This window comes from Leuciscus leuciscus (assembly GCF_965113295.1).
Source record: "Leuciscus leuciscus genome assembly, chromosome: 16".
Taxonomy (NCBI): Eukaryota; Metazoa; Chordata; class Actinopteri; order Cypriniformes; family Leuciscidae; genus Leuciscus; species Leuciscus leuciscus.
Genome location: NC_138740.1, coordinates 41615023 through 41639022, shown reverse-complemented (window position 1 = coordinate 41639022; position 24000 = coordinate 41615023). Strand labels below are relative to the sequence as shown.

General features: G+C 45.4%; 1 protein-coding gene across 1 annotated transcript in view; it reads left to right on the top strand.

Moving 5' to 3' along the window:
• The window catches only part of LOC309478462 (protein zer-1 homolog), a gene marked incomplete at its 3' end in the record, with an annotated part of 37556 nt that overhangs the window by 6129 nt on the left and 7427 nt on the right, over window positions 1-24000 (top strand). The window contains exons 2-7 of the mRNA XM_082142053.1: window positions 295-536; window positions 10509-10659; window positions 18300-18736; window positions 20987-21160; window positions 21258-21372; window positions 21575-21721. Of these exons, the coding sequence (XP_081998179.1) occupies window positions 373-536; window positions 10509-10659; window positions 18300-18736; window positions 20987-21160; window positions 21258-21372; window positions 21575-21721 (1188 nt within the window). The 5' untranslated portion in view covers window positions 295-372. The remainder of the gene's footprint in view (window positions 1-294; window positions 537-10508; window positions 10660-18299; window positions 18737-20986; window positions 21161-21257; window positions 21373-21574; window positions 21722-24000) is intronic.

The window sequence follows — 24000 nt, the reverse complement described above, 5'->3', positions numbered from 1 at the left end:
AAATGAATCAATTATGAAAATTCAATTCAGTTCAATAACAGTGTCAATGCTGCAAAACGAATCAATTATGAAACTAATTCAATTCAGTTCAATAACAGTGTCAATGCTGTAAAGTTTGTTAATTATGAATGAAATGAAATTCAGTTCAGTTTAATATGTACAAAGTCCCTCAGTTATGAGCTCTATAGAGTCAGCGGAGAGCATTGTTCAGCTCAGTTGTGTAGTTGTGTTAGTTGTGTTTCAGATCATTAATATCAGTGTGTTGTAAAGCTGAATGTTGTTCTGGTCGCTCAGGTGGAGTGTGTTCTGGTCATCTCCATGTGCGGCGCTGAGACCCGGGCCGCAGTCGTGCAGTTCTGATCAAGCGTCGTCATGGCGACCGCAGTGGGGGACGACCCGGAGAGCCTGATGACCCTGGTCACCGTGTTCTGCCTGAAGAACCTGCGCAGAACCATGTGCTACAGCGACCAGAACCGGCTGCGCCTGCGGCCCGACGTGTTCCTGCCCAGCGAGATCTGCGACCGGCTGGTGCACGCGTACGTGTGTGTGTCTGAGTGTGCGCGTGTGTCTGAGTGTGTGTCTGAGTGTGCGCGTGTGTGTCTGAGTGTGTGTCTGAGTGTGCGCGTGTGTGTCTGAGTGTGTGTCTGAGTGTGCGCGTGTGTGTCTGAGTGTGTGTCTGATAGAGCTGTAGCGGTGCGTCGATGACGTCGACGCCAAAATTACGTCGACGTCATATTTTTTGCGTCGACGCTTCTTTATTTATTATCTATTTATTTTTTTGCACCATTCCCGGAGGTACAGCTCGCCACACACACACGTCTCCTTTCTCTGCAGAATGCCACAAATCCGCTCAACCAATCACAGCGCACCATTCCACGCATTGTAAACAGTAACGCTGGCGCTCTGACACCCGGCATCCTAGTTTTCCTTATCTACTTTGCACTTTTTGATCAACAAACAAACAAAAAAATAATACATTGATGAACCTGTGGTGGATTCTGCCGTAGGGAAGAAACGTAAGCCATCGAAATCTAATCATTTACGTGAGGAGATTAAGAAGATGAGGCACGCGGGAGGAAGAGAAATGCCGACTGATGCTTGTTCTCACACGACAGCGTCAAACTTCTGTCGAATGCTGACACGTTAACCCCAGGGGATCTAAGCCATTTTACAGCTGATCGCCGTCAAAAAAGAAGGTCGCCGTCGTTCAGAAGGTATTTCTAGCGATGGCTGATTGAATGTAGCCTATGTTTAGTCCAGATTAGTATTGACCGAGTTCAGAGGCTGTCATATGTGGATCAACTTACTTTGTTGTGTATTTTCAACAGTTTCAATGTGAAAATGAACTTTTATATTGATTCAATGGATTAATTGCATGAAAAAAAAAAAGGATTTATCACATTTATACTATATTATTCAGAAGTAAACATTGTAGCTGACAGTGTGTTTATGTCAGAATGTTTATTTTTAAACCACAATCTTCTAAGTGCTTCTTTTACCAATATATTTAACATATCTTTTGCATTTCTCATCCAAACAACGTCAAACTTGGCACTGCACTTACTCGTGCCCAGACAGCTGTCGAGTTTGAAATCCATCGGAGTAACGGCTCGACAGAGATATGCGAATAACAGACAGGATAAATAATTCCAATTAGTCGTTAGATTAGTCGACTAATCGATAAAATAATCGCCCGACTAATCGTTTAATTAATAATCGTTTACCCCAGCCCTAGTGTCTGAGTGTGCGCGTGTGTGTCTGAGTGTGCGCGCGTGTGTCTGAGTGTGCGCGCGTGTGTCTGAGTGTGCGCGCGTGTGTCTGAGTGTGCGCGCGTGTGTCTGAGTGTGCGCGCGTGTGTCTGAGTGTGCGCGCGTGTGTCTGAGTGTGCGCGCGTGTGTCTGAGTGTGCGCGCGTGTGTCTGAGTGTGCGAGTGTGCGCGTGTGTGTCTGAGTCTGAGAGTGCGCGCGTGTCTCTGAGTGTGCGCGCGTGTGTCTGAGTCTGAGAGTGCGCGCGCGTGTCTGTCTGAGTCTGAGTGTGCGCGCGAGTGCGAGTGCGCGCGTCTGCGAGTGCGCGTGTGTGTCTGAGTGCGCGCGTGTGTGTCTGAGTGCGCGCGTGTGTGTGTGTCTGAGTGCGCGCGTGTGTGTGTGTCTGAGTGCGCGCGTGTCTCTGAGTGTGTGCGCGTGTCTCTGAGTGTGCGCGTGTGTCTGAGTTAGTGTTGCACGGTGTACCGATACTTAAAAAGTATCGCGATACTCGGAAATTAAAAACGTCACGATTCCTAAATTTATCAGTATCGATACTTTAAAAAAACAAAACAACGCCTCCCTATGGACGTCTGTGTTTTTTTCCTGACGCACGCAGCAAAGAACCTGCCGCTGTCAGTGTCATGTGACAAAACACTACAGCGAGATGGCTGCATGTGCGAGCACAAGTGGTCCACGACTCGTAGAAAAAGATGACACGAGGAGTGACATATGGAAGTACGTTGCCTACCTTGCTCTGTTGCACGGTGCACCGATACTTCAAAAGTAAATCGGAAATTAAAAACGTCACGATTCCTTCATTTATCGATACTTCTAAGAATGACTGCGTTCCAGATTTGTAAGGCCAGCGACACTCTGGCTGCGTGTCGTGTCCGTTTTTATTTCAGCTCCCATGTTAACTGCCTGCGTGACACACGCGTCTGGGCGCAGCTCGAGACGCGCGGAAAACGTGTGCATTCTCGCCTATTTTTCACACGACACGCAAGCGTTAATATATCTGCTGTTCATATGTTCATTTATTAGTGTGTTATATGATTAGAATGTTGTCCCGGTTTTAAAATAAAGCACAGCAACGTGTGTCTGAGTGTGCGCGTGTGTCTGAGTGTGCGCGTGTGTCTGAGTGTGCGCGTGTGTCTGAGTGTGCGCGTGTGTCTGAGTGTGCGGGCGTGTCTGAGTGTGCGGGCGTGTCTGAGTGTGCGGGCGTGTCTGAGTGTGCGCGCGTGTCTGAGTGTGCGCGCGTGTCTGAGTGTGCGCGCGTGTCTGAGTGTGCGCGCGTGTCTGAGTGTGCGCGCGTGTCTGAGTGTGCGCGCGTGTCTGAGTGTGCGCGCGTGTCTGAGTGTGCCTGAGTGTGCGCGCGTGTCTGAGTGTGCGCGTGTCTGAGTGTGCGCGTGTCTGAGTGTGCGCGCGTGTCTTAGTGTGCGCGCGTGTCTTAGTGTGCGCGCGTGTCTGAGTGTGCGCGCGTGTCTGAGTGTGCGCGCGTGTGTCTGAGTGTGCGCGCGTGTGTCTGAGTGTGCGCGCGTGTCTGAGTGTGCGCGCGTGTGTCTGAGTGTGCGCGCGTGTGTCTGAGTGTGCGCGCGTGTGTCTGAGTGTGCGCGCGTGTCTGAGTGTGCGCGCGTGTCTGAGTGTGCGCGTGTCTGAGTGTGCGCGTGTCTGAGTGTGCGCGTGTCTGAGTGTGCGCGTGTCTGAGTGTGCGCGTGTCTGAGTGTGCGCGTGTCTGAGTGTGCGCGTGCGCGTGTCTGAGTGTGCGCGTGTGTGTCTGAGTCTGAGTGTGCGCGTGTGTGTCTGAGTCTGAGTGTGCGCGTGTGTGTCTGAGTCTGAGTGTGCGCGTGTGTGTCTGAGTCTGAGTGTGCGCGTGTCTGAGTGTGCGCGTCTGCGCATGTGTGTCTGAGGGTGTACTCACACTAGGCACGGTTGCCATGAACCGGGCCCAAGTACGATTGTCCCCACTCCCCCTCTGGCCTGCACTCACATAGGGTTTCAGCATTCGTGCCGGAGCACGCTTACGTCATTATGGTGCGACGGTTTCGGGATAAACAGGAAGAGCGGCGCTCTCACTGAACACAGTCCATCGCTCTGTTTACTTTGTGGATAATTTTGAGTCGTTTGGTCCACAGCCCTCTCACAGCCTGTTGTTAAACAGATCTATCGCCTTTGTGGCACGAACATTTTGGCGTCACGCGTCCTGTTCCGTGCTCCAGCACGGTTAGCGCTCACACTGCATGCGAACCGCGCCCGAGTCCAACTGAACCGTGCTCTGGCCCACCTCTTCCAAGCGGGCCAGGGCCGGCTAATCGAGCCGCGCCCGGGCACGGTTCGGAGCACTCACACTAGTCAAACGAACCGCGCTTCGGTGGTCAAACGCACTCGGGCACGGTTCAAACTGGCTAGTGTGAGTACACCCTGAGTCTGAGTGTGCGCGTGTGTGTCTGAGTGTGCGCGTGTGTGTCTGAGTGTGCGCGTGTGTGTCTGAGTGTGCGCGTTAAGGTGGCCCTTATTTTTCAAGTTTTGATTTATAATTGTCTGACCCCCTCAAGTTGTTCCAATACATGAAAAAATTATTCAGGCAAAATATGAGCTCATTTGAACAATATTTAGAGGTGGCTCGATGACGTTGAAATTTTGTATAATCAGTTATTATGCTCAATTTGTGATAATTACCACTTGCATAATTTTATCTAAACTATTTAAATTACATACTTGCTTATTTAATGGCAATTCTGAATTTACACCTATTTTGCACAAAATATATTCTATGCATTTCTTGCAGAAGCATAAATTGTGTTAACGACGGGCTAACAAAGCCACTTTCACAGAAATGCGTGGTGTTAAGAAACTCTGAACTATTGACTTTGAACTGTGCAAACTTAGTCCAGGCAAAGTAGCGGTTTACGACAGACTAACTGTAAAATAATTTTTTGCAGCTTAGATCATTTCTATGAGGTGTCCAGAACAACATACTAAGTCCTAAGAAATCCTAGTTGAGGAAATATGTTAAATTCTCACCAATCCGAGATGTGTGCCAATAAGGCCAGGCAACAATACACCCCATTTTTTCCTTTACTCCTATCAAAATGAAACTTTACACAATGAAAGTACCCACGAAAAGTACTTTTTTTTTGTATTACAAGTTTCTTTGAAAATTTATTTTAATATGCAAATGAGCTATACACTAATCGAATATGCCCAAAATACACCCAAATAGGCTTAATTTTTTCCTTTACTCCTACCACAATAAAACTTTACATAGTAAAAGAAATGAAAACATTTTTTTTTTGTATTACAAGTTTCTTTTGAAATGAATTTGAATATGCACATGAGTGCCACACTTATTGAATATGTCCTAATTTGCATATAGGCAGAAACACCATTCAAATGTATGACAAATACATCGACCCGATCTTCATCCAATCATCCTACTGCCAATGGGCCAATTGGCCAATGCCAATGCTGCTTTTAGACTGGACTCTAACCTGAAAACTGCCTGTCTTGGTAGTACCTGCCAGAGGTATAACCCCCGCCGGTATAGTCTTCAGGGTCGGTAACAACAGGTAACAACAACATGGGGAGGTTTATTTTTTTTATTTGATTTTAGTTTTTTGTTTTGTTTTTTTCTTTAACTAACCTAGATATTGCTGTTGCTAGCTTCTCATAACACTGCAAAGCTACTTTACAAACGGTGGAAGTCTGATGTGTGGCTCGCCTGGTCTGAAATACTTGCTAACTACAAAAAGAGAAGCAGTTTTGGTGTCTGGCAAAATTATTTTAAAGAGCTGGAATGTCTGGAAAGTGTGTCTATCCAGTTTTTCATCTGTCTTCTGTGTGAGAGTGAATCGTTTAGTTGGTAAGAATGACTTCTGCCTGTAATCTCGTAATCTTACCAACAATACCAATCATTTGTAAATCTACCAGCCCAAAATTTAATCTCACCACGTTACTAATGACTAAGATGGCCATTATGACTTTCTTCTGATGTTATCTGTGGGGGAATGTCATTAGGTAAGGCTTGTTCAAAAAAAAAAAAAAAAAAAAATTAGAAAGCAACTGGAGGCAAGATTGTGCAATCAATTCTTAAGGTCAATATAAGTCTTTTTGTGGCAAGTGACCCAGGTAAGTGTGGCAAGTGACTTCAAATTTATCGTGTTTATGCATAGGTTAACTTACTGAATGGACATGAATGTGTTAGTTATTTGGCCCCTGTTTTTTCTACTTGTGACTTTATGGTTTTTAAGTTATGACTTTAAGTCAATTAGGCCTAGTGTTGAGCTCATTTGCATATTTAAAATAGATTTTTCAAAGAAACTTGTAAAACAAAAATGTTACTTTTCATGTATACTTTCACTGTGTAAAGTTTTATTGTGGTAGGAGTAAAGGAAAAAAAATAAGCCTATGCGGGTGTATTTTGGGCAGCCTATATTCGATTAGTGTATAGCTCATTTGCATATTTAAAATAGATTTTTCAAAGAAACTTGTAATACAAAAAATTTGACTCTTCATGGGTACTTTCATTGTGTAAAGTTTCATTTTGATAGGAGTAAAAGAAAAAAATAGCCCCATTGGGGTGTATTGTTGTCTGGCCTTATTGGCAAACATCTCGGATTAATGAGAATTTAACATATTTCCTCAACTAGGATTTCTTAGGACTTTTAGTATGTTGTTCTGGACACCTCATAGAAATGATCTAAGCTGCAAAAAATTATTTTACAATTAGTTCTATTTTTGGTGCCAAAATTAGTTACTTTGCCTGGACTAAATGTGAAAAGATGCGTATCATCAGTTATCTTACAATAGTCAAATGTATGTTGTGTAAGATATATTTGGTTAAATAATTAATATAGTACTCACACTGAACTGTGATCAAGTAATAGGCTATGTGATTTGATGCATTCTGCAAACTGTGTATAGTATTGAATACAATGCTCAATGCTAAACGTTTTAGAATGAAGAATTTTGCTGACTTGTAGAATTGCCTAAAAAAAACGTGAACTTTGATGTGCTTGAGCTACCTCTAAATATTAATATTTTTGCCCCATTTTTTTTCTGGGGTGTTTTTAGCATAAATGGAACAAATCTAGCGGGTCAGGCTGCAGAAAAACGGAACAAATTTTTTTTCGTACATTTAAGGGCCACCCTAGTGCGCGTGTGTGTCTGAGTGTGCGCGTGTGTGTCTGAGTGTGCGCGTGTGTGTCTGAGTGTGCGCGTGTGTGTCTGAGTGTGCGCGTGTGTGTCTGAGTGTGCGCGTGTGTGTCTGAGTGTGCGCGTGTGTGTCTGAGTGTGCGCGCGTGTGTCTGAGTGTGCGCGAGTGTGTCTGAGTGTGCGCGTGTGTGTCTGAGTGTGCGCGAGTGTGCGCGTGTGTGTCTGAGTGTGCGCGTGTGTGTCTGAGTGTGCGCGTGTGTGTCTGAGTGTGCGCGTGTCTGTCTGAGTGTGCGCGTGTCTGTCTGAGTGTGCGCGTGTCTGTCTGAGTGTGCGCGTGTGTCTGAGTGTGCGCGTGTGTCTGAGTGTGCGCGTGTGTGTCTGAGTGTGCGCGTGTGTGTCTGAGTGTGCGCGTGTGTGTCTGAGTGTGCGCGTGTGTGTCTGAGTGTGCGCGTGTGTGTCTGAGTGTGCGCGCGTGTGTCTGAGTGTGCGCGAGTGTGTCTGAGTGTGCGCGTGTGTGTCTGAGTGTGCGCGAGTGTGCGCGTGTGTGTCTGAGTGTGCGCGTGTGTGTCTGAGTGTGCGCGTGTGTGTCTGAGTGTGCGCGTGTGTGTCTGAGTGTGCGCGTGTGTGTCTGAGTGTGCGCGTGTGTGTCTGAGTGTGCGCGTGTCTGTCTGAGTGTGCGCGTGTCTGTCTGAGTGTGCGCGTGTCTGTCTGAGTGTGCGCGTGTCTGTCTGAGTGTGCGCGTGTGTCTGAGTGTGCGCGTGTGTCTGAGTGTGCGCGTGTGTGTCTGAGTGTGCGCGTGTGTGTCTGAGTGTGCGCGTGTCTGTCTGAGTGTGCGCGTGTGTCTGAGTGTGCGCGTGTGTCTGAGTGTGCGCGTGTGTCTGAGTGTGCGCGTGTGTCTGAGTGTGCGCTAGTGTTGCACGGTGTACCGATACTTCAAAAGTATCGCGATACTCGGAAATTAAAAACGTCACGATTCCTAAATTTATCAGTATCGATACTTAAAAAAAATAAAAAAATAAAAACGCCTCCCTATGGACGTATGTGTTTTTTTCCTGACGCACGCAGCAAAGAACCTGCCGCTGTCAGTGTCATGTGACAAAACACTACAGCGAGATGGCTGCATGTGCGAAGTGGTCCACGACTCGTAGAAAAAGATGACGCGAGGAGTGACATATGGAAGTACGTTGCCTACTTGCTCTGTTGCACGGTGCACCGATACTTCAAAAGTAAATCGGAAATTAAAAACGTCACGATTCCTTAATTTATTAGTATCGATACTTCTAAGAATGACCGCGTTCCAGATTTGTAAGGCCGGCGACAAACTGGCTGCGTGTCGTGTCCGTTTTTATTTCGGCTCCCATGTTAACTGCCTGCGTGACACACGCGTCTGGGCGCAGCTCGAGACGCGCGGAAAACGCGTGTATGCTAGAAATAGAACCGACGCCTATTTTTCACACGAATTTCATTCGTATTTTTGACACGAATACATATTAATAAATGACATTTTGATGTTTGAAAGTTTTGACATAAATAATGTCATTTAAAAAAATATTATCGATTTTCAAATATTGCACCTGTCAATACAGAACGAATTATTCTGTAGCCTATTTTGCCCTACAGTCTATGATTTTGCCGTCAATACTGCCGACGTTGTCTTTGCTGCTATATATTTGTTTAACATGAAGTATAGGCCTTCCACAACTCTCTCCCCATATGTCAAATAGATCACCAATGAGGCTTATCATATGTTACCAATATTAAACATTGTTTAATATAATCGCTGTTCATATTTTTATTCAAAGTTCAGAATCAAGATAAAGCTCTTATGTTTCTTATGATAAAAGAGATAATGCACTAAATTTATTAAAAAAAATTACCCTTGAATGTCATTGCTCCAATTTATTTTTTATATTTTTATATTTCATATTTTGTTCAAATGTTTAATATATCTGATGTTCATATGTTCATATTAGTGTGTTATATGATTAGTATGTTGTCCCGGTTTTAAAATAAAGTACAGCAATGATATTTGAGTGTTTCTCCCTTTTCAGGAAAAGTATCGAAAAAGTATCGAAATCGCAATACTTGACTTGGTATCGGTATCGAAACAATAATTTTGGTATCGTGACAACACTAGTGTGCGCGTGTGTCTGAGTGTGCGCGTGTGTCTGAGTGTGCGCGTGTGTCTGAGTGTGCGCCTGTGTGTCTGTCTGAGTGTGCGCGTGTGTGTCTGTCTGAGTGTGCGCGTGTCTGTCTGAGTGTGCGCGTGTGTCTGAGTGTGCGCGTGTGTCTGAGTGTGCGCGTGTGTCTGAGTGTGCGCGTGTGTCTGAGTGTGCGCGTGTGTGTCTGTCTGAGTGTGCGCGTGTGCGCGTGTGTGTCTGTCTGAGTGTGTGTCTGTCTGAGTGTGCGCGTGTGTGTCTGTCTGAGTGTGTGTCTGTCTGAGTGTCTGAGTGTGCGCGTGTGTGTCTGAGTGTGCGCGTGTGTGTCTGAGTGTGCGCGTGTGTGTCTGAGTGTGCGCGTGTCTGTCTGAGTGTGCGCGTGGCTGTCTGAGTGTGCGCGTGTCAGTCTGAGTGTGCGTGTGTGTCTGAGTGTGTGAGTGCGCGCGTGTCTGTCTGAGTGTGCGTGTGTGTCTGAGTGTCTGAGTGTGCGTGTGTGTCTGAGTGTCTGAGTGTGCGTGTGTGTCTGAGTGTCTGAGTGCGCGCGTGTCTGTCTGAGTGCGCGCGTGTCTGTCTGAGTGCGCGCGTGTCTGTCTGAGTGCGCGCGTGTCTGTCTGAGTGCGCGCGTGTCTGTCTGAGTGCGCGCGTGTCTGTCTGAGTGCGAGCGTGTCTGTCTGAGTGTGCGCGTGTCTGTGTCTGTCTGAGTGTGTGCGTGTCTGTCTGAGTGTGCGCGTGTCTGTCTGAGTGTGCGCGCGTGTCTGTCTGAGTGTGCGCGTGTCTGTCTGAGTGTGCGCGTGTCTGTCTGAGTGTGCGCGTGTCTGTCTGAGTGTGCGCGTGTCTGTCTGAGTGTGCGCGTGTGTCTGTCTGAGTGTGCGCGTGTGTCTGTCTGAGTGTGCGCGAGTGTGCGCGTGTCTGTCTGAGTGTGCGCGTGTGTGTGTGTCTGTCTGTCTGTCTGAGTGTGCGCGTGTCTGTCTGAGTGTGCGCGTGTCTGTCTGAGTGTGCGCGTGTCTGTCTGAGTGTGCGCGTGTCTGTCTGAGTGTGCGCGTCTGTCTGAGTGTGCGCGTGTCTGTCTGAGTGTGCGCGTGTGTGTCTGAGTGTGCGCGTGTGTGTCTGAGTGTGCGCGTGTCTGTCTGAGTGTGCGCGTGTCTGAGTGTGCGCGTGTGTGTCTGAGTGTGCGCGTGTCTGTCTGAGTGTGCGCGTGTCTGTCTGAGTGTGCGCGTGTCTGTCTGAGTGTGCGCGTGTGTGTCTGAGTGTGCGCGTGTGTGTCTGAGTGTGCGCGTGTCTGTCTGAGTGTGCGCATGTCTGTCTAAGTGTGCGCGTGTGTGTGTGTGTGTGTGTGTCTGTCTGTCTGTCTGAGTGTGTGTGTGTGTGTGTGAGTGTGTGTCTGAGTGCGTGTGTCTGAGGCTCGGGTGTGTGTGAGGTGTTCTGAGGCTGACGCTGATGCTTTGATTGACAGGTATATGGATCTGGTGCACACAGACAGTGAGTTCAAGCCGCAGGACGGGTTCTTCCAGCTCTTCAGTGACCCGCGCAGCACCAGAATCACACGCCTACACTTGAGGGATGACTTCATCCGGGACCGGGACCTGGAGGCCCTCGCCAAACAGGTGAGAAGATTGTGAACATGCGTCTCCTCCCCGAAAAAAACATATATGAGCTTACAACGCCTCGTTTACCATATCCTCATCTGCATATCATTTGCATATGCATATTCATCCACGTGATTCCATGTTAAATGGTACAAGACATCAGGAGAATATGAGATATGGATGTGCGTCACATTACATTAACATAAATCATTTAGTAGCCGATCCTCGCCTTGTGTTTGAAGAAATAAATCACAATAGTATAAAATACATTTCAGAGAAAGTTTTTCTTAGTCTTTTCCACTGGCCAAATATTATTTTAATTGCTTTATATTTTTTATGGAAACAGATAGACCTTATTGTGCATTATTAAGTGCATACAAGTCAGTGTATAGACTGCATTCGTTTTTACTAGGTTTGTCTTAATAAATGCAGGGCCTGAATTTTGTTTTTTAAACTGGGAGGGAATTCCCCGCTTACATGGGTCACATGGGGGGGATCTAAAGATTATGGGGGGGGGGGGAATAACTTTTGATGCATCGGTCTAATTTAATCATCTTCATTTATTAATATCTACAGATTTGTTTGCATGAATTGTGCATTTCCAGTTCTCAAAACAGTTAAAAAAATGAAAAAATTAACTTTATACAAAATACATCATGCTCTTCTTCGCAAACCGAACAAACAATTCATTGTCTGTGGCTGTGGCTGTGTTTGTTTTTGTGCGCGCGGGAAATATGCTGCGCATAACAATAGAAAACAAGGAGAAACGCGCAGTCACATGCTCAAACAATCAACAACGTCGCTCTAGAGGTGCGTTCCATTTGACCGTAAGTGGACTGCGAAGTGGACTTCACAGGGTATTCCGCCATCTTAAGTGAGATTCCAATCCGAAGGGAGCGAACATGTTCAGTTCGAAGGGCACTGCGCACGGCATAGGGAATAAGGGAACATCGATACATCACTTCACAGGAAGTGGAGAGCGATGATCACCCAACTGTCATTTCGTGCACCACGTCATCACCAGTCAGAACGGTCAGAACTAACGTGTGTGTAAGTATTCATACATTTCGCCATTGCTATACAAATGACAGTATTTTTAACGGTTATTGTTGTGAATATTACATATACTATTTTTGATGATTATAATTTACCTCAGTGAATGCAGCCAGCTTAGCTAGTTTGTGAAGTAAAGTGATTTTATTTTAGGTAGTTGTAAAATAGTGCAATATAATTGTAAATATATAATATAATAATAAAAAATTTTTATATGAATGTAGTCCTATATATATTTATGTTATATCATAATCTGCGCGACCCCATCGTTGACTTTCTTTGATGACATTTGCAGGGCGTTTCAAATGAGCGGTTATTGTCAGTGAAGTCCACTTCAACTGGTATACCGTGCTCAGGGAGTAGGGGAGCAGTGAACACTGCGTATGGACCCTGTCGAATGGAACGCACCTTAGATGTGTAAAAACAAGTGGAAAGCGCGGGCGCGCCGCTGTCTCCTTTCCACAAGCGCTTGCTCTCCCGTGGCGTCTGTCATTGCTATGCAACCATGAACTGCGCTGTCCATGATGACAAGGAAGTATCAGCAAAAGATTAATTGATTTCTAGCCCTTGCATTAGCTTTACTACTAGATATATTTATGGAGATGAAGAATAATAAGGCGCCCTGTACAGCTTTGATCAGCTGTTCGGCCGAGCATTCAATGTTGTTACGCTGCAAGCTGATCAGTTGGTTCGTTGCTGCCGCGCTCTATCACTCGCACACCATAAAGAGCAAATTGTTTTTTAATGTTTCAATTTCGTGATTAAAATGACATAATTTGGAAGCGGATAATTTCTTCACAAACAGCTCATTATGACTCAATGTTAGAATGCTGCACCTACACTCGATAGTGTGAATAAGATCAGCGCAACGCAGACCACTGCATTGACAGCGTGAAACATATGATCTGTCTACGGCCAGGGCTCAGCGGAAGACAGAGGATGCCGGTCCAGCGCTGATTGAGGAATTACATTCGAAAATAAAAGACAGTTTGACATCTTTTTTCTCGCATCTGTGAATTTATTTTTAATCATTTGTTCTGAGATGAAGCGAATATATTTGTGCGGGAATTTCTCGCACTATAAAAGCTAACCTTGCGGGAATGGTTTAAATGAAATTACTATTTCATCACCCAAAACACTCCCACTCTCTGCTGCATATTCATAACCAATTATTTCAAAACCAACAACCAAGCCACATAAACAATACCATTGGCACTAGTCTACATTGCAGACATGTCTCTTAATGCACATAACTTTTCACCTTTTTGCACAATCTTGAAAAAAGTACTATTGTTGAAATTCTCAGATCAAGCAAACACCCTTATCCACTTCCTGCTAACGTTAGTGAACCGCACCCGAGCAAGCACACTTCGCAGTTCCTCCGGAAATGCATTCTAGTTGATTATTATTTGCGTGTAAATATCTTCTCAGACCACCACAGATTTATTAATGGGAAACAGGTGAGAAACCAGCCCAGAACTAATGATTGGATGTGGGCGTGGCACTCAAAAATGGAGGCGGGGCCTAGCCTGAGCAGGGGCGGATTTTAAGAGGCCAGTAATGACCAGTGCTGGGGAAAGTTAGGCTACTTTTAAAAGTAATGCATTACAATATTGTGTTACTCCCAAAAAAGGTAACTAATTGCGTTACTTAGTTACTTTTTATGAAAAATAATGTTACATTACTTTTGCGTTACTTTTTCTCACCTGGGCTGGGCTTGCTTGTTTGTTTTTTAATAACAACAAAAAAAAAGTGATATTTTTGGCAAATGTTAAGGCCCTTTCACACCAAAAGTGAAATGAATAGTCCTCAGGCTTAAGGAAATGCTGATTTACTCCTGTACAGTAGGGTAGAGGTAGCCTGGGAAAACCCAGACAACTTCCGGCAAATTTAGATTTGCTCTGCAAGTAAGTCTGGCAAAGAGCTCATTCAAGGCCATTTCCATGCCGTGGAAATCGCGGCACCAATCAGAAACGTTGAGGCGGGCTTTACACGATGACGATCGCTCTGATTGGTTTTAGGTCTAGCCTATCCAATTGTGCCCAGAGGCATTTGAGCGATGTCCACTCTGTTGGTGAAGCGCACCAACTTTTAAATGCAGCATTATTATATTCAAATAGCAAACACATGAGGACAGTCTCCATGAAAGACCCACTGGCAGACGAACGAGCTACTACATTTCTCTCCGAAATGGTGGGAAATTAAATTAGATTTAATATAGGATTTTAACTGTGACAAGATGATTGACAGGGCAGTTTACATGACGGGATGCACGCAACAGATCCGTCCGATAAAGATGATGAAGTAGTATGTCCAAAAGTTGCCTACTTTTTTGCTACACATTCAAAAGTAAATACATATTCTTCACAAAAAGAGTACTTTTATGGCGTAGTGTAACATAGGCGAATTGGGACACAGCATATGGCTTTACACATGACGATCGCTCTGATTGGTTTTTGGAGTTTTAGGTCTATCCAATTGCGCCGAGAGGCATTTGAGCGACGTCCGTTGGTGACGCCCCTTTGGAAATGATTTGTCTATGGAGCTTTGCCAGACCATAACTCAGTTACTACTGAGAATGGTCTGGTTTTAACCAGGCTAGGGTAGAGGTAGGGTAGAGGTAGGGTAGAGGTAGGGTAGAGGTAGGGTAGGGTAGGGTAGAGGTAGAGTAGGGTAGAGGTATGGTAGAGGTAGGGTAGAGTAGTGTTGTGTACGGTAGAGTACGGTAGAGTGAGGTAGAGTGAGGTAGAGTACGGTAGAGGTAGAGTACGGTAGAGGTAGAGTACGGTAGAGGTAGAGTAGAGTACGGTAGAGGTAGAGTAGAGTACGGTAGAGGTAGAGTACGGTAGAGGTAGAGTACGGTAGAGGTAGAGTACGGTAGAGGTAGAGTACGGTAGAGGTAGAGTACGGTAGAGGTAGAGTACGGTAGAGGTAGAGTACGGTAGAGGTAGAGTACGGTAGAGGACGGTAGAGGTAGAGGACGGTAGAGGTAGAGGACGGTAGAGGTAGAGGACGGTAGAGGTAGAGGACGGTAGAGGTAGAGGACGGTAGAGGTAGAGGACGGTAGAGGTAGAGGACGGTAGAGGTAGAGGACGGTAGAGGTAGAGGACGGTAGAGGTAGAGGACGGTAGAGTTAGAGTAAAGTAGAGTACAGTAGAGGTAGAGTACAGTACAGTAGTGTACCGTAGAGGGCGCCACTCAAACAAATCTTTCAGTTTGTGTTATTCTGGATTAAAGATCAATAGGAGACAGGAGAAGGAAGTTCAACACTCTTATTTCTGAATCTAATCCAAAGTAATTTTTAATTATTAGTATGGTTGAATTAGATCGTCAGCAGCAAAGACATTGGTTAATAAAGTGAGATTAAATACATAAATTTGTGTAATTTAATCTGGTTCATTTTAAATATTTTGCGTGCATTTCTGAGATTGCATTTTACTGTTTTTATACATTTTTGAGGAATACTGAATGTTTTCGTGCAAGTGAGACGAGTAAATGCATGTTCACATTTAGTCTAGAACTATAATAACCATCATGTTTACACACACACAGTTATAGACAACACTGTATATGACATTCAAAGGTCAAAACAGCAATAAAGTGCTTTTAGACAATAGATAGACTTTAAATGCGTTCTCAAGTGCGTCACATGGAGGGAGTCGAAATACTTTCACTCTCAGCCTTTGTTCTTCACTATGGTTGTGTAATAAGAGCAATCAGGTGAGATGATCACCTGACCGATCACCTGACCGACACGCTTTAACTTTCATTTACATTTACATTTACATTTAGTCATTTAGCAGACGCCTTTATCCAAAGCGACTTACAAATTAGGACAAAAATTCAGCGAGTCATCATAAAGAGGCAAAAACAACAACAACGCAAGAAGTGCTCAAAATACGAAGTTCAGGTATTATTCAGAGTAGCATAAGCCTGATAAGTGATGTTTCAAAGGAAAAGGATTTTTTTTTATTTTATTTTTTTATAAGGTTAAGTGCTCACGGAAGAGATGGGTTTTCAGCTGTCTTTTGAATGTTGTCAGGGATTCTGCATTCCGGATGAGGGTGGGGAGAGCGTTCCACCAGCATGGAACTGTGAATGAGAATGTTCTGGAAAGTGATTTTGTGGCTTTCTGTGATGGAACCACGAGACGTCGCTCGTTGACCGATCGTAGGTGTCTGGTAGGGATGTAGACTCGTAGGAGTGAGTGAAAGTAGGAGGGAGCTGAGCCTGTGATGGATCTGTAAGCAAGCGTCAGTGCCTTGAACTTGATGCGAGCAGCGAGAGGTAGCCAGTGCAGAGAGGTGAACAGAGGAGTGACATGGGCCCTCTTGGGCTCGTTGAAGACAAGACGAGCTGCAGCATTCTGGATCATCTGTAGGGGTTTGGTCGCACATGCTGGAAGTCCAGCCAGAAGAGCATTGCAGTAGTCGAGCCTAGAGATGACCAGGGCCTGGACGATAAGTTGCGTTGCATGCTCAGTTAGGAAAGGCCTGATCTTCCTGATGTTGTGCAGTGCAAACCTGCATGATCGAGCTGTCTTTGAAATGTGATCAGTGAAGGTCAGCTGGTCATCAAACGTTACTCCAAGATTTCTGACCGATCTTGATGGGGTGATTAATGATGACTCTAGCTGGATGGTGAAGTCGTGCTGTAGAGACGGATTGGCAGGGAGGACGAGAAGCTCAGTCTTTGCCAGGTTGAGCTGCAGGTGATGTTCCTTCATCCATGTGGAGATGTCCGCCAGACAGCTTGAGACCCGTGCAGCTACTGTGGGATCATCTGGTTGAAATGAGAGGAAGAGCTGCGTGTTATCAGCATAGCAGTGGTAGGAAAAACCGTGTGCCTGTATGATGTGTCCCAGTGATGTGGTGTAGATGGAGAAGAGGAGGGGACCAAGAACTGAACCCTGGGGAACACCTGTGGTCAGCTGATGTGCTCTGGATACCTCACCTCTCCATGCGACCTTGAAGGACCTACCTGTGAGATAGGACTCAAACCAGTGGAGTGAAGTTCCTGTGATGCCCAGTGATGAGAGGGTGGACAGAAGCATCTGATGATTCACAGTGTCGAAGGCAGCAGACAGATCCAGGAGAATGAGGACTGAAGATTTGGAAGCAGCTTTTGCGATCCGTAGGGCTTCTGTGACTGACAGTAATGCAGTCTCAGTTGAATGCCCTTTCTTGAAGCCAGATTGGTTGACATCCAGCTGGTTGTTTAGAGACAAGAAGGATGTTAGTTGGTTGAAGACAGCTCTTTCAAGTGTCTTCGCAATGAATGGTAGGAGAGAGATAGGTCTGTAATTCTCTACAAATGATGTGTTTAGCGTTGGTTTTTTGAGCAGTGGAGTAACCCGAGCCTGCTTGAATGCTGTAGGGAAGGTGCCAGTATGGAGGGATGAGTTGATGATGTGTGTGAGTGATGGTAGAAGTGTGGGAGAGATGGCTTGTAGAAGGTGTGAGGGGATGGGGTCAAGAGGGCAGGTGGTAGGGTGACTGGAGAGGAGAAGTGTAGATACTTCTTCCTCGGTTAGCGAAGAAAAGGAGGACAGAGGGATATTGGCTATGGAAGGGGTCGGTCTGGGTTCCTGTGTGTGTGGAGCTGAGAACTGACTGCTGATAGCTGTTGTTTTGGTGGTGAAGAAGTTTCATCTAGTCCTGCAGTGTGTTAATGATGCGGAACATGTTTCAGTTCAGAGCATCTGAATAATCCACGCGCCTCTAGAATATAATGCATATTTACTTTGAAAGAGCTTAGAAATGTGATTTATTTTTTTATTTTTTTTAAACAAACTGCATTCTCAAGTAAATTCAACCATTAAATACAATAAAGCTCTAGTTAACGCCCTTAACTCATCTTTTCACAGATGAAAACGAGACGATTATGAAACAGTGTCAATGTTGTAAAACAAATCAATTATGAAACTAATTAAATTTAGTTAAATGTTGATTCAGTTCAGTTTAATAAGTGTCAATGTTGCAAAATGAATCAATTATGAAATAAATTCAATTCAGTTCAATTATTAAAGTCCCCCTGAAATCAAAATGTAAGTTTCTCTTTTTTTTTAACTCTTAGTATGAATATGTGAGGATTAAGGTTATGAATAAGCTGGTGTGTTCCAAACCAATGACAAAGTTCGCATTTAGGAGATATAAGCATTCAAAACTCAGTCTCTCACTTCCGCTAAAGTGGATGACAGATTTTTATGGCGTCACCGCGACTTCTCATCACATCTCCTGTCCAATCAAATGCTCTCTAGAATGTAAAGCTCCGCCCCCTCTGCTATAAACACCACCTGACCACAGCGAGCTTGGCTGTACCTGTGCGTTTGGTAGTGCTCGTCCGTGTGTGTGTGTCCATGATCTGATGGAGCTGCTCTCTCTCAGTGTAATCAGTGTGTGTTGATGTGTGTGTGTGTGTCCAGGATCTGATGGAGCTGCTCTCTCTCAGTGTAATCAGTGTGTGTTGTGTGTGTGTGTGTGTCCAGGATCTGATGGAGCTGCTCTCTCTCAGTGTAATCAGTGTGTGTTGTGTGTGTGTGTCCAGGATCTGATGGAGCTGCTCTCTCTCAGTGTAATCAGTGTGTGTTGTGTGTGTGTGTCCAGGATCTGATGGAGCTGCACCTGAGCTCCTGCACGCGTGTGACGGCCCGAGGTCTGCGAATGCTCCTCCGCTTCAGGCACTCTCTGCTGTCGCTCAGCCTCTTCGGCTCCTCCAGCCTCTTCTTCAGGCCGGCGTGTGACGACGAGGAGGAGGAGGATGAAGAGGAGGTCCCGTGCGCGCACATGCTGGACCGCAGCTTCAGCTTCCAGGGCTTCAGTCGTCTGCGCGTGCTGAACGTGGGCGGCCTGACGCCGGAGCTGGACGTGGAGTCGCTGCTGACGCCGCTGCCCTCGCTGAGCTCGCTCGACCTCTCCGGCGTACACGTCCCCCGTCCCGCCTTCCTCGCGCAGTGGAAGGAGCGGCTGGCGTCGCTGGTGCTGTATAACGTGGAGCTGACGGAGGAGCTCATACACACACTGCTGCAGATGAGCAAGCTCAGGTGAGGACACACACACGCAGGGCTTTAACCAGTCCGATTCCAGTTGTGCTTATCCATTACGATTCTTTTCGATTCCAATAAGGTAAAAAATCTGTTTGACAGATACATTTATGATTAACAAAGTAATCTTCAATAAGGTTTCTTGAGCATCAGATCATCATTATGAATGATTTGTGAAGGATCATGTGACACTGAAGACTGGAGTAATGATGCTGAAAATTCAGCTTTGATCACAGGAATAAATTACAGTTTACTATATATTCACATAGAGAACATAGGATTTACACTGGAATAATATTTCACTGTTTTACTGTATATCTGATTAGGTGCACTTACTTCACTGGAATGGTACAAAACTTTGCAAAAGGTTTTCACACTTGCTGTGTGAGCACAAAAAAATTCATGGACATGATTCGACAGGTTAAATGGGCCAGTAAACAATAGTCACACTTGTGTTTCTCGAGATCAAAAACGAGTGCATTGGAAATGAACGAGAGGAAGTTCCTCTAGTGGAAGCGTTTGGTACTGCAGCCGAACAACATCTCACTGAAACATCATTTATGAGATATCAACCTCAAATTATGAACAAAACTCGTTTAGATTTATGGCTTTGATTTTCTCGCTGTTTTAGAGTAAACGTAATTTTGCAAATATATATTTCGTATAAAAATATAAAATAGTATTTTTTGCATTTTTCAGAATACATGTAAAATTCTGTACATTTTTTAAAGTTAACTTTTTTAAACTTCTTTCTCTTCATCAATAATCTGCCAAGTGTCTTTGAGAAGAGATCAAACTTCAGTCTGTCGCTCTAAAGCGTTCTAGATTTACCACAGTTTAAGCTGGACATGTAATGTTCAGGGGCCTCATTTATAAACGTGGCGTACGCACAAAACGGGGCTGAAAATGTGCGTACGCCACTTCCGATGCATAAGTTGTGATTTATAAAAACAAACTTGACGGGAAAATTTGCGCACCTGCACGCAAACTCTGACCCATGCGTACGAACGTTTTGGAGATGGAGCAGTTTGGCGACACCGATGGTGAGCTGGAGTTAAGTGTCTTTTTGGTCACTTTTAGACAGAAAATCTAAAGAAAATTAAACATATACAGAAAGATAATACAAATATAATTTCACTCACCAAGCCTGTCACTTGAAGCAAATATCCATCCCTTCTTAAATGTCCGCGTCAGCGAGCGCTCTGGGCCGTTTAGTGAAACTGACGCAAATAACGGTTTAAATAAATAAAATAATGATTTAAACTATGTTTTACTTCTGATATAAACATTTAGATTAAATATGCCATTCAAATTAATGGAGTTAAACACTTAAACATGAAATCATTACTGAGAAGTTACAACATTTTTTATATTCAAATTCAATCAATAGAAATATTGTTGTGGATGCGATGTTTTTGAACACTTCCTGTGGCGTGCTGTACGTGTTTTAATGTTTTAAGATAATTGCTTATCATGATAATACCAGATTGTCTGAGAAAATAGTTTCGTACAAATAATGCCCAAGACCTATCTCTCTGTTTCCATAAAAAATATAAATCAATTAAAAATACAATTCGGCCAGTGGAAAAGATTGAGAAAACTTTCTCTGAAATGTATTTTACACTATTTGATTTATGTATTCAAAAACAAGGCAAGGATCGGCAACTACTTGATTTTTATTAATGTAATGTGTCTTGTACCGTTAAACGTTATCACGTGGATGAATAATCATATGCAAATGATATGCAGATGAGGATCTGCATAGTAAAACTAGGCGTTGTAAGCTCCATATATGGTTATTTCGGGGTGGAGACGCACGTGCGCACAATCTTCCGCTGACTGGGATTTATAAAGGGAATTCTGTGCAGGTTCTGGCGTACGAACGGTTTTATAAGTCTGAATATTTTTTTGCGTACGCCATTTTTGCCTTTCGGGCGCACGTACACTTTTAGTAAGGTTCCTACGCACAGTTTTATAAATGAGACCCCAGGTCTATGCTCAAAAAGTGAATAAATGGATTATAAATATAAATATAATTTAGTATAAAAAAATCCCCTAAAAATACAAAATATTAAATAAAAAAACATTATCAAACTAAAAAATAGTACATTCAATTTCATTTACAAATAAATATATATATATATGTTCTGTCATTTTTGACCGACGCGCAGAAGAGCACCTGAGTGTTAAATAAACTCTTTGATTAAGAAGATTAGATGATGTGAGTGAGTGATGAGGTGTGTTCCTCAGACACCTGGACATCTCCCAGGAGCATCAGAGATCCTCCAAGTTTAAGATGACGAGGAAGATCTTGAGCAGCCTCGCCCAGGGTCTGGTGGATCTGGTGTCTCTGGACATCTCTGGACACATCATGCTGGACAACGTCACGGTGCCGGCGCTGGAGGACGCGCTGGGCCGCCCGAGGTGAACACGCTTACCGTACACTGATCACTGAACACACGCATCCTGAGGGGTTTATCTGAGTGAGTGTGTGTGTGTGTGTGTGTGTGTGTGTTTGCAGCATCGAGCCGAGCAAGAGCAGCATTTACCCGTTTCAGGAGCTGAAGAGGCCGTTGCAGTTCTTGGGCCTTTACAACACCACACTCTGCACCGTCACACACATACCAGCGTATAAGGTGACGCTCACACACACACACACACACACACACACTTTTACACACACTCACCCTATCACACAAACACACGCACACACTCTCACTCACACACACTTACACAAACACATCCTCACACACATGTGGAGTGTTTCTTGTGTCCGGTGCTCTGATTGATTTCCCTGTGTGTGTGTGTGTGTGTGTGTGTGTGTGTGTGTGTGTGTAGGTCACCGGCTCCAAGAACGAGGATCAGATTCTGAACGCTATAGAGGCGTACACTGAACAACGGCCTGAACTCGCCCATCGAGCCATAAACCAGCTGTTCGACATCGCCAGAATCCAGCACTGCAGTCAACTACTGCGAGCACTACAGGTCACACACACACACACACACACACACACACACTGCAGTCAACTACTGCGAGCACTACAGGTCTCACACACACACACACACACACACACACACACACTGCAGTCAACTACTGCGAGCACTACAGGTCACACACACACACACACACACACACACACACTGCAGTCAACTACTGCGAGCACTACAGGTCACACACACACACACACTGCAGTCAACTACTGCGAGCACTACAGGTCACACACACACACACACACACACACACTGCAGTCAACTACTGCGAGCACTACAGGTCACACACACACACACACACACACACACACACACACACTGCAGTCAACTACTGCGAGCACTACAGGTCACACACACACACACACACACACTGCAGTCAACTACTGCGAGCACTACAGGTCACACACACACACACACACACACACTGCAGTCAACTACTGCGAGCACTACAGGTCACACACACACACACACACACACACACACTGCAGTCAACTACTGCGAGCACTACAGGTCACACACACACACACACACACACACACACACTACAGTCAACTACTGCGAGCACTACAGGTCTCACACACACACACACACACACACACACACTGCAGTCAACTACTGCGAGCACTACAGGACACACACACACCCACACACACTGCAGTCAACTACTGCGAGCACTACAGGTCACAAACACACACACACACACACACACACACACACACACACTGCAGTCAACTACTGCGAGCACTACAGGTCTCACACACACACACACACACACACACACACTGCAGTCAACTACTGCGAGCACTACAGGACACACACACACACACACACACTGCAGTCAACTACTGCGAGCACTACAGGTCACACACACACACACACACACACACACACACACACTGCAGTCAACTACTGCGAGCACTACAGGTCTCACACACACACACACACACACACACACACACACACTGCAGTCAACTACTGCGAGCACTACAGGACACACACACACACACACACACTGCAGTCAACTACTGCGAGCACTACAGGTCACAAACACACACACACACACACACACTGCAGTCAACTACTGCGAGCACTACAGGTCTCACACACACACACACACACACACACACACACTGCAGTCAACTACTGCGAGCACTACAGGACACACACACACACACACACACTGCAGTCAACTACTGCGAGCACTACAGGACACACACACACACACACACACTGCAGTCAACTACTGCAAGCACTACAGGTCACACACACACACACACACACACACACAGACACTGCAGTCAACTACTGCGAGCACTACAGGTCACACACACACACACACACACACACACTGCAGTCAACTACTGCGAGCACTACAGGTCACACACACACACACACACACACACACACACACACACACACACACACACTGCAGTCAACTACTGCGAGCACTACAGGTCACACACACACACACACACACACACACACTGCAGTCAACTACTGCGAGCACTACAGGTCACACACACACACACACACACACACACACACACACACTGCAGTCAACTACTGCGAGCACTACAGGTCACACACACACACACACACACACACACACACACTGCAGTCAACTACTGCGAGCACTACAGGTCTCACACACACACACACACACACACACACACACACACACACACACACACACACACACTGCAGTCAACTACTGCGAGCACTACAGGACACACACACACACACACACACTGCAGTCAACTACTGCGAGCACTACAGGACACACACACACACACACACACTGCAGTCAACTACTGCGAGCACTACAGGTCACACACACACACACACACACACACTGCAGTCAACTACTGCGAGCACTACAGGTCTCACACACACACACACACACACACACACACTGCAGTCAACTACTGCGAGCACTACAGGTCACACACACACACACACACACACACTGCAGTCAACTACTGCGAGCACTACAGGTCACACACACACACACACACACACACACACACACACACTGCAGTCAACTACTGCGAGCACTACAGGTCACACACACACACACACACACACACACACACACTGCAGTCAACTACTGCGAGCACTACAGGTCTCACACACACACACACACACACACACACACACACACACACACACACTGCAGTCAACTACTGCGAGCACTACAGGACACACACACACACACACACACTGCAGTCAACTACTGCAAGCACTACAGGTCACACACACACACACACACACAC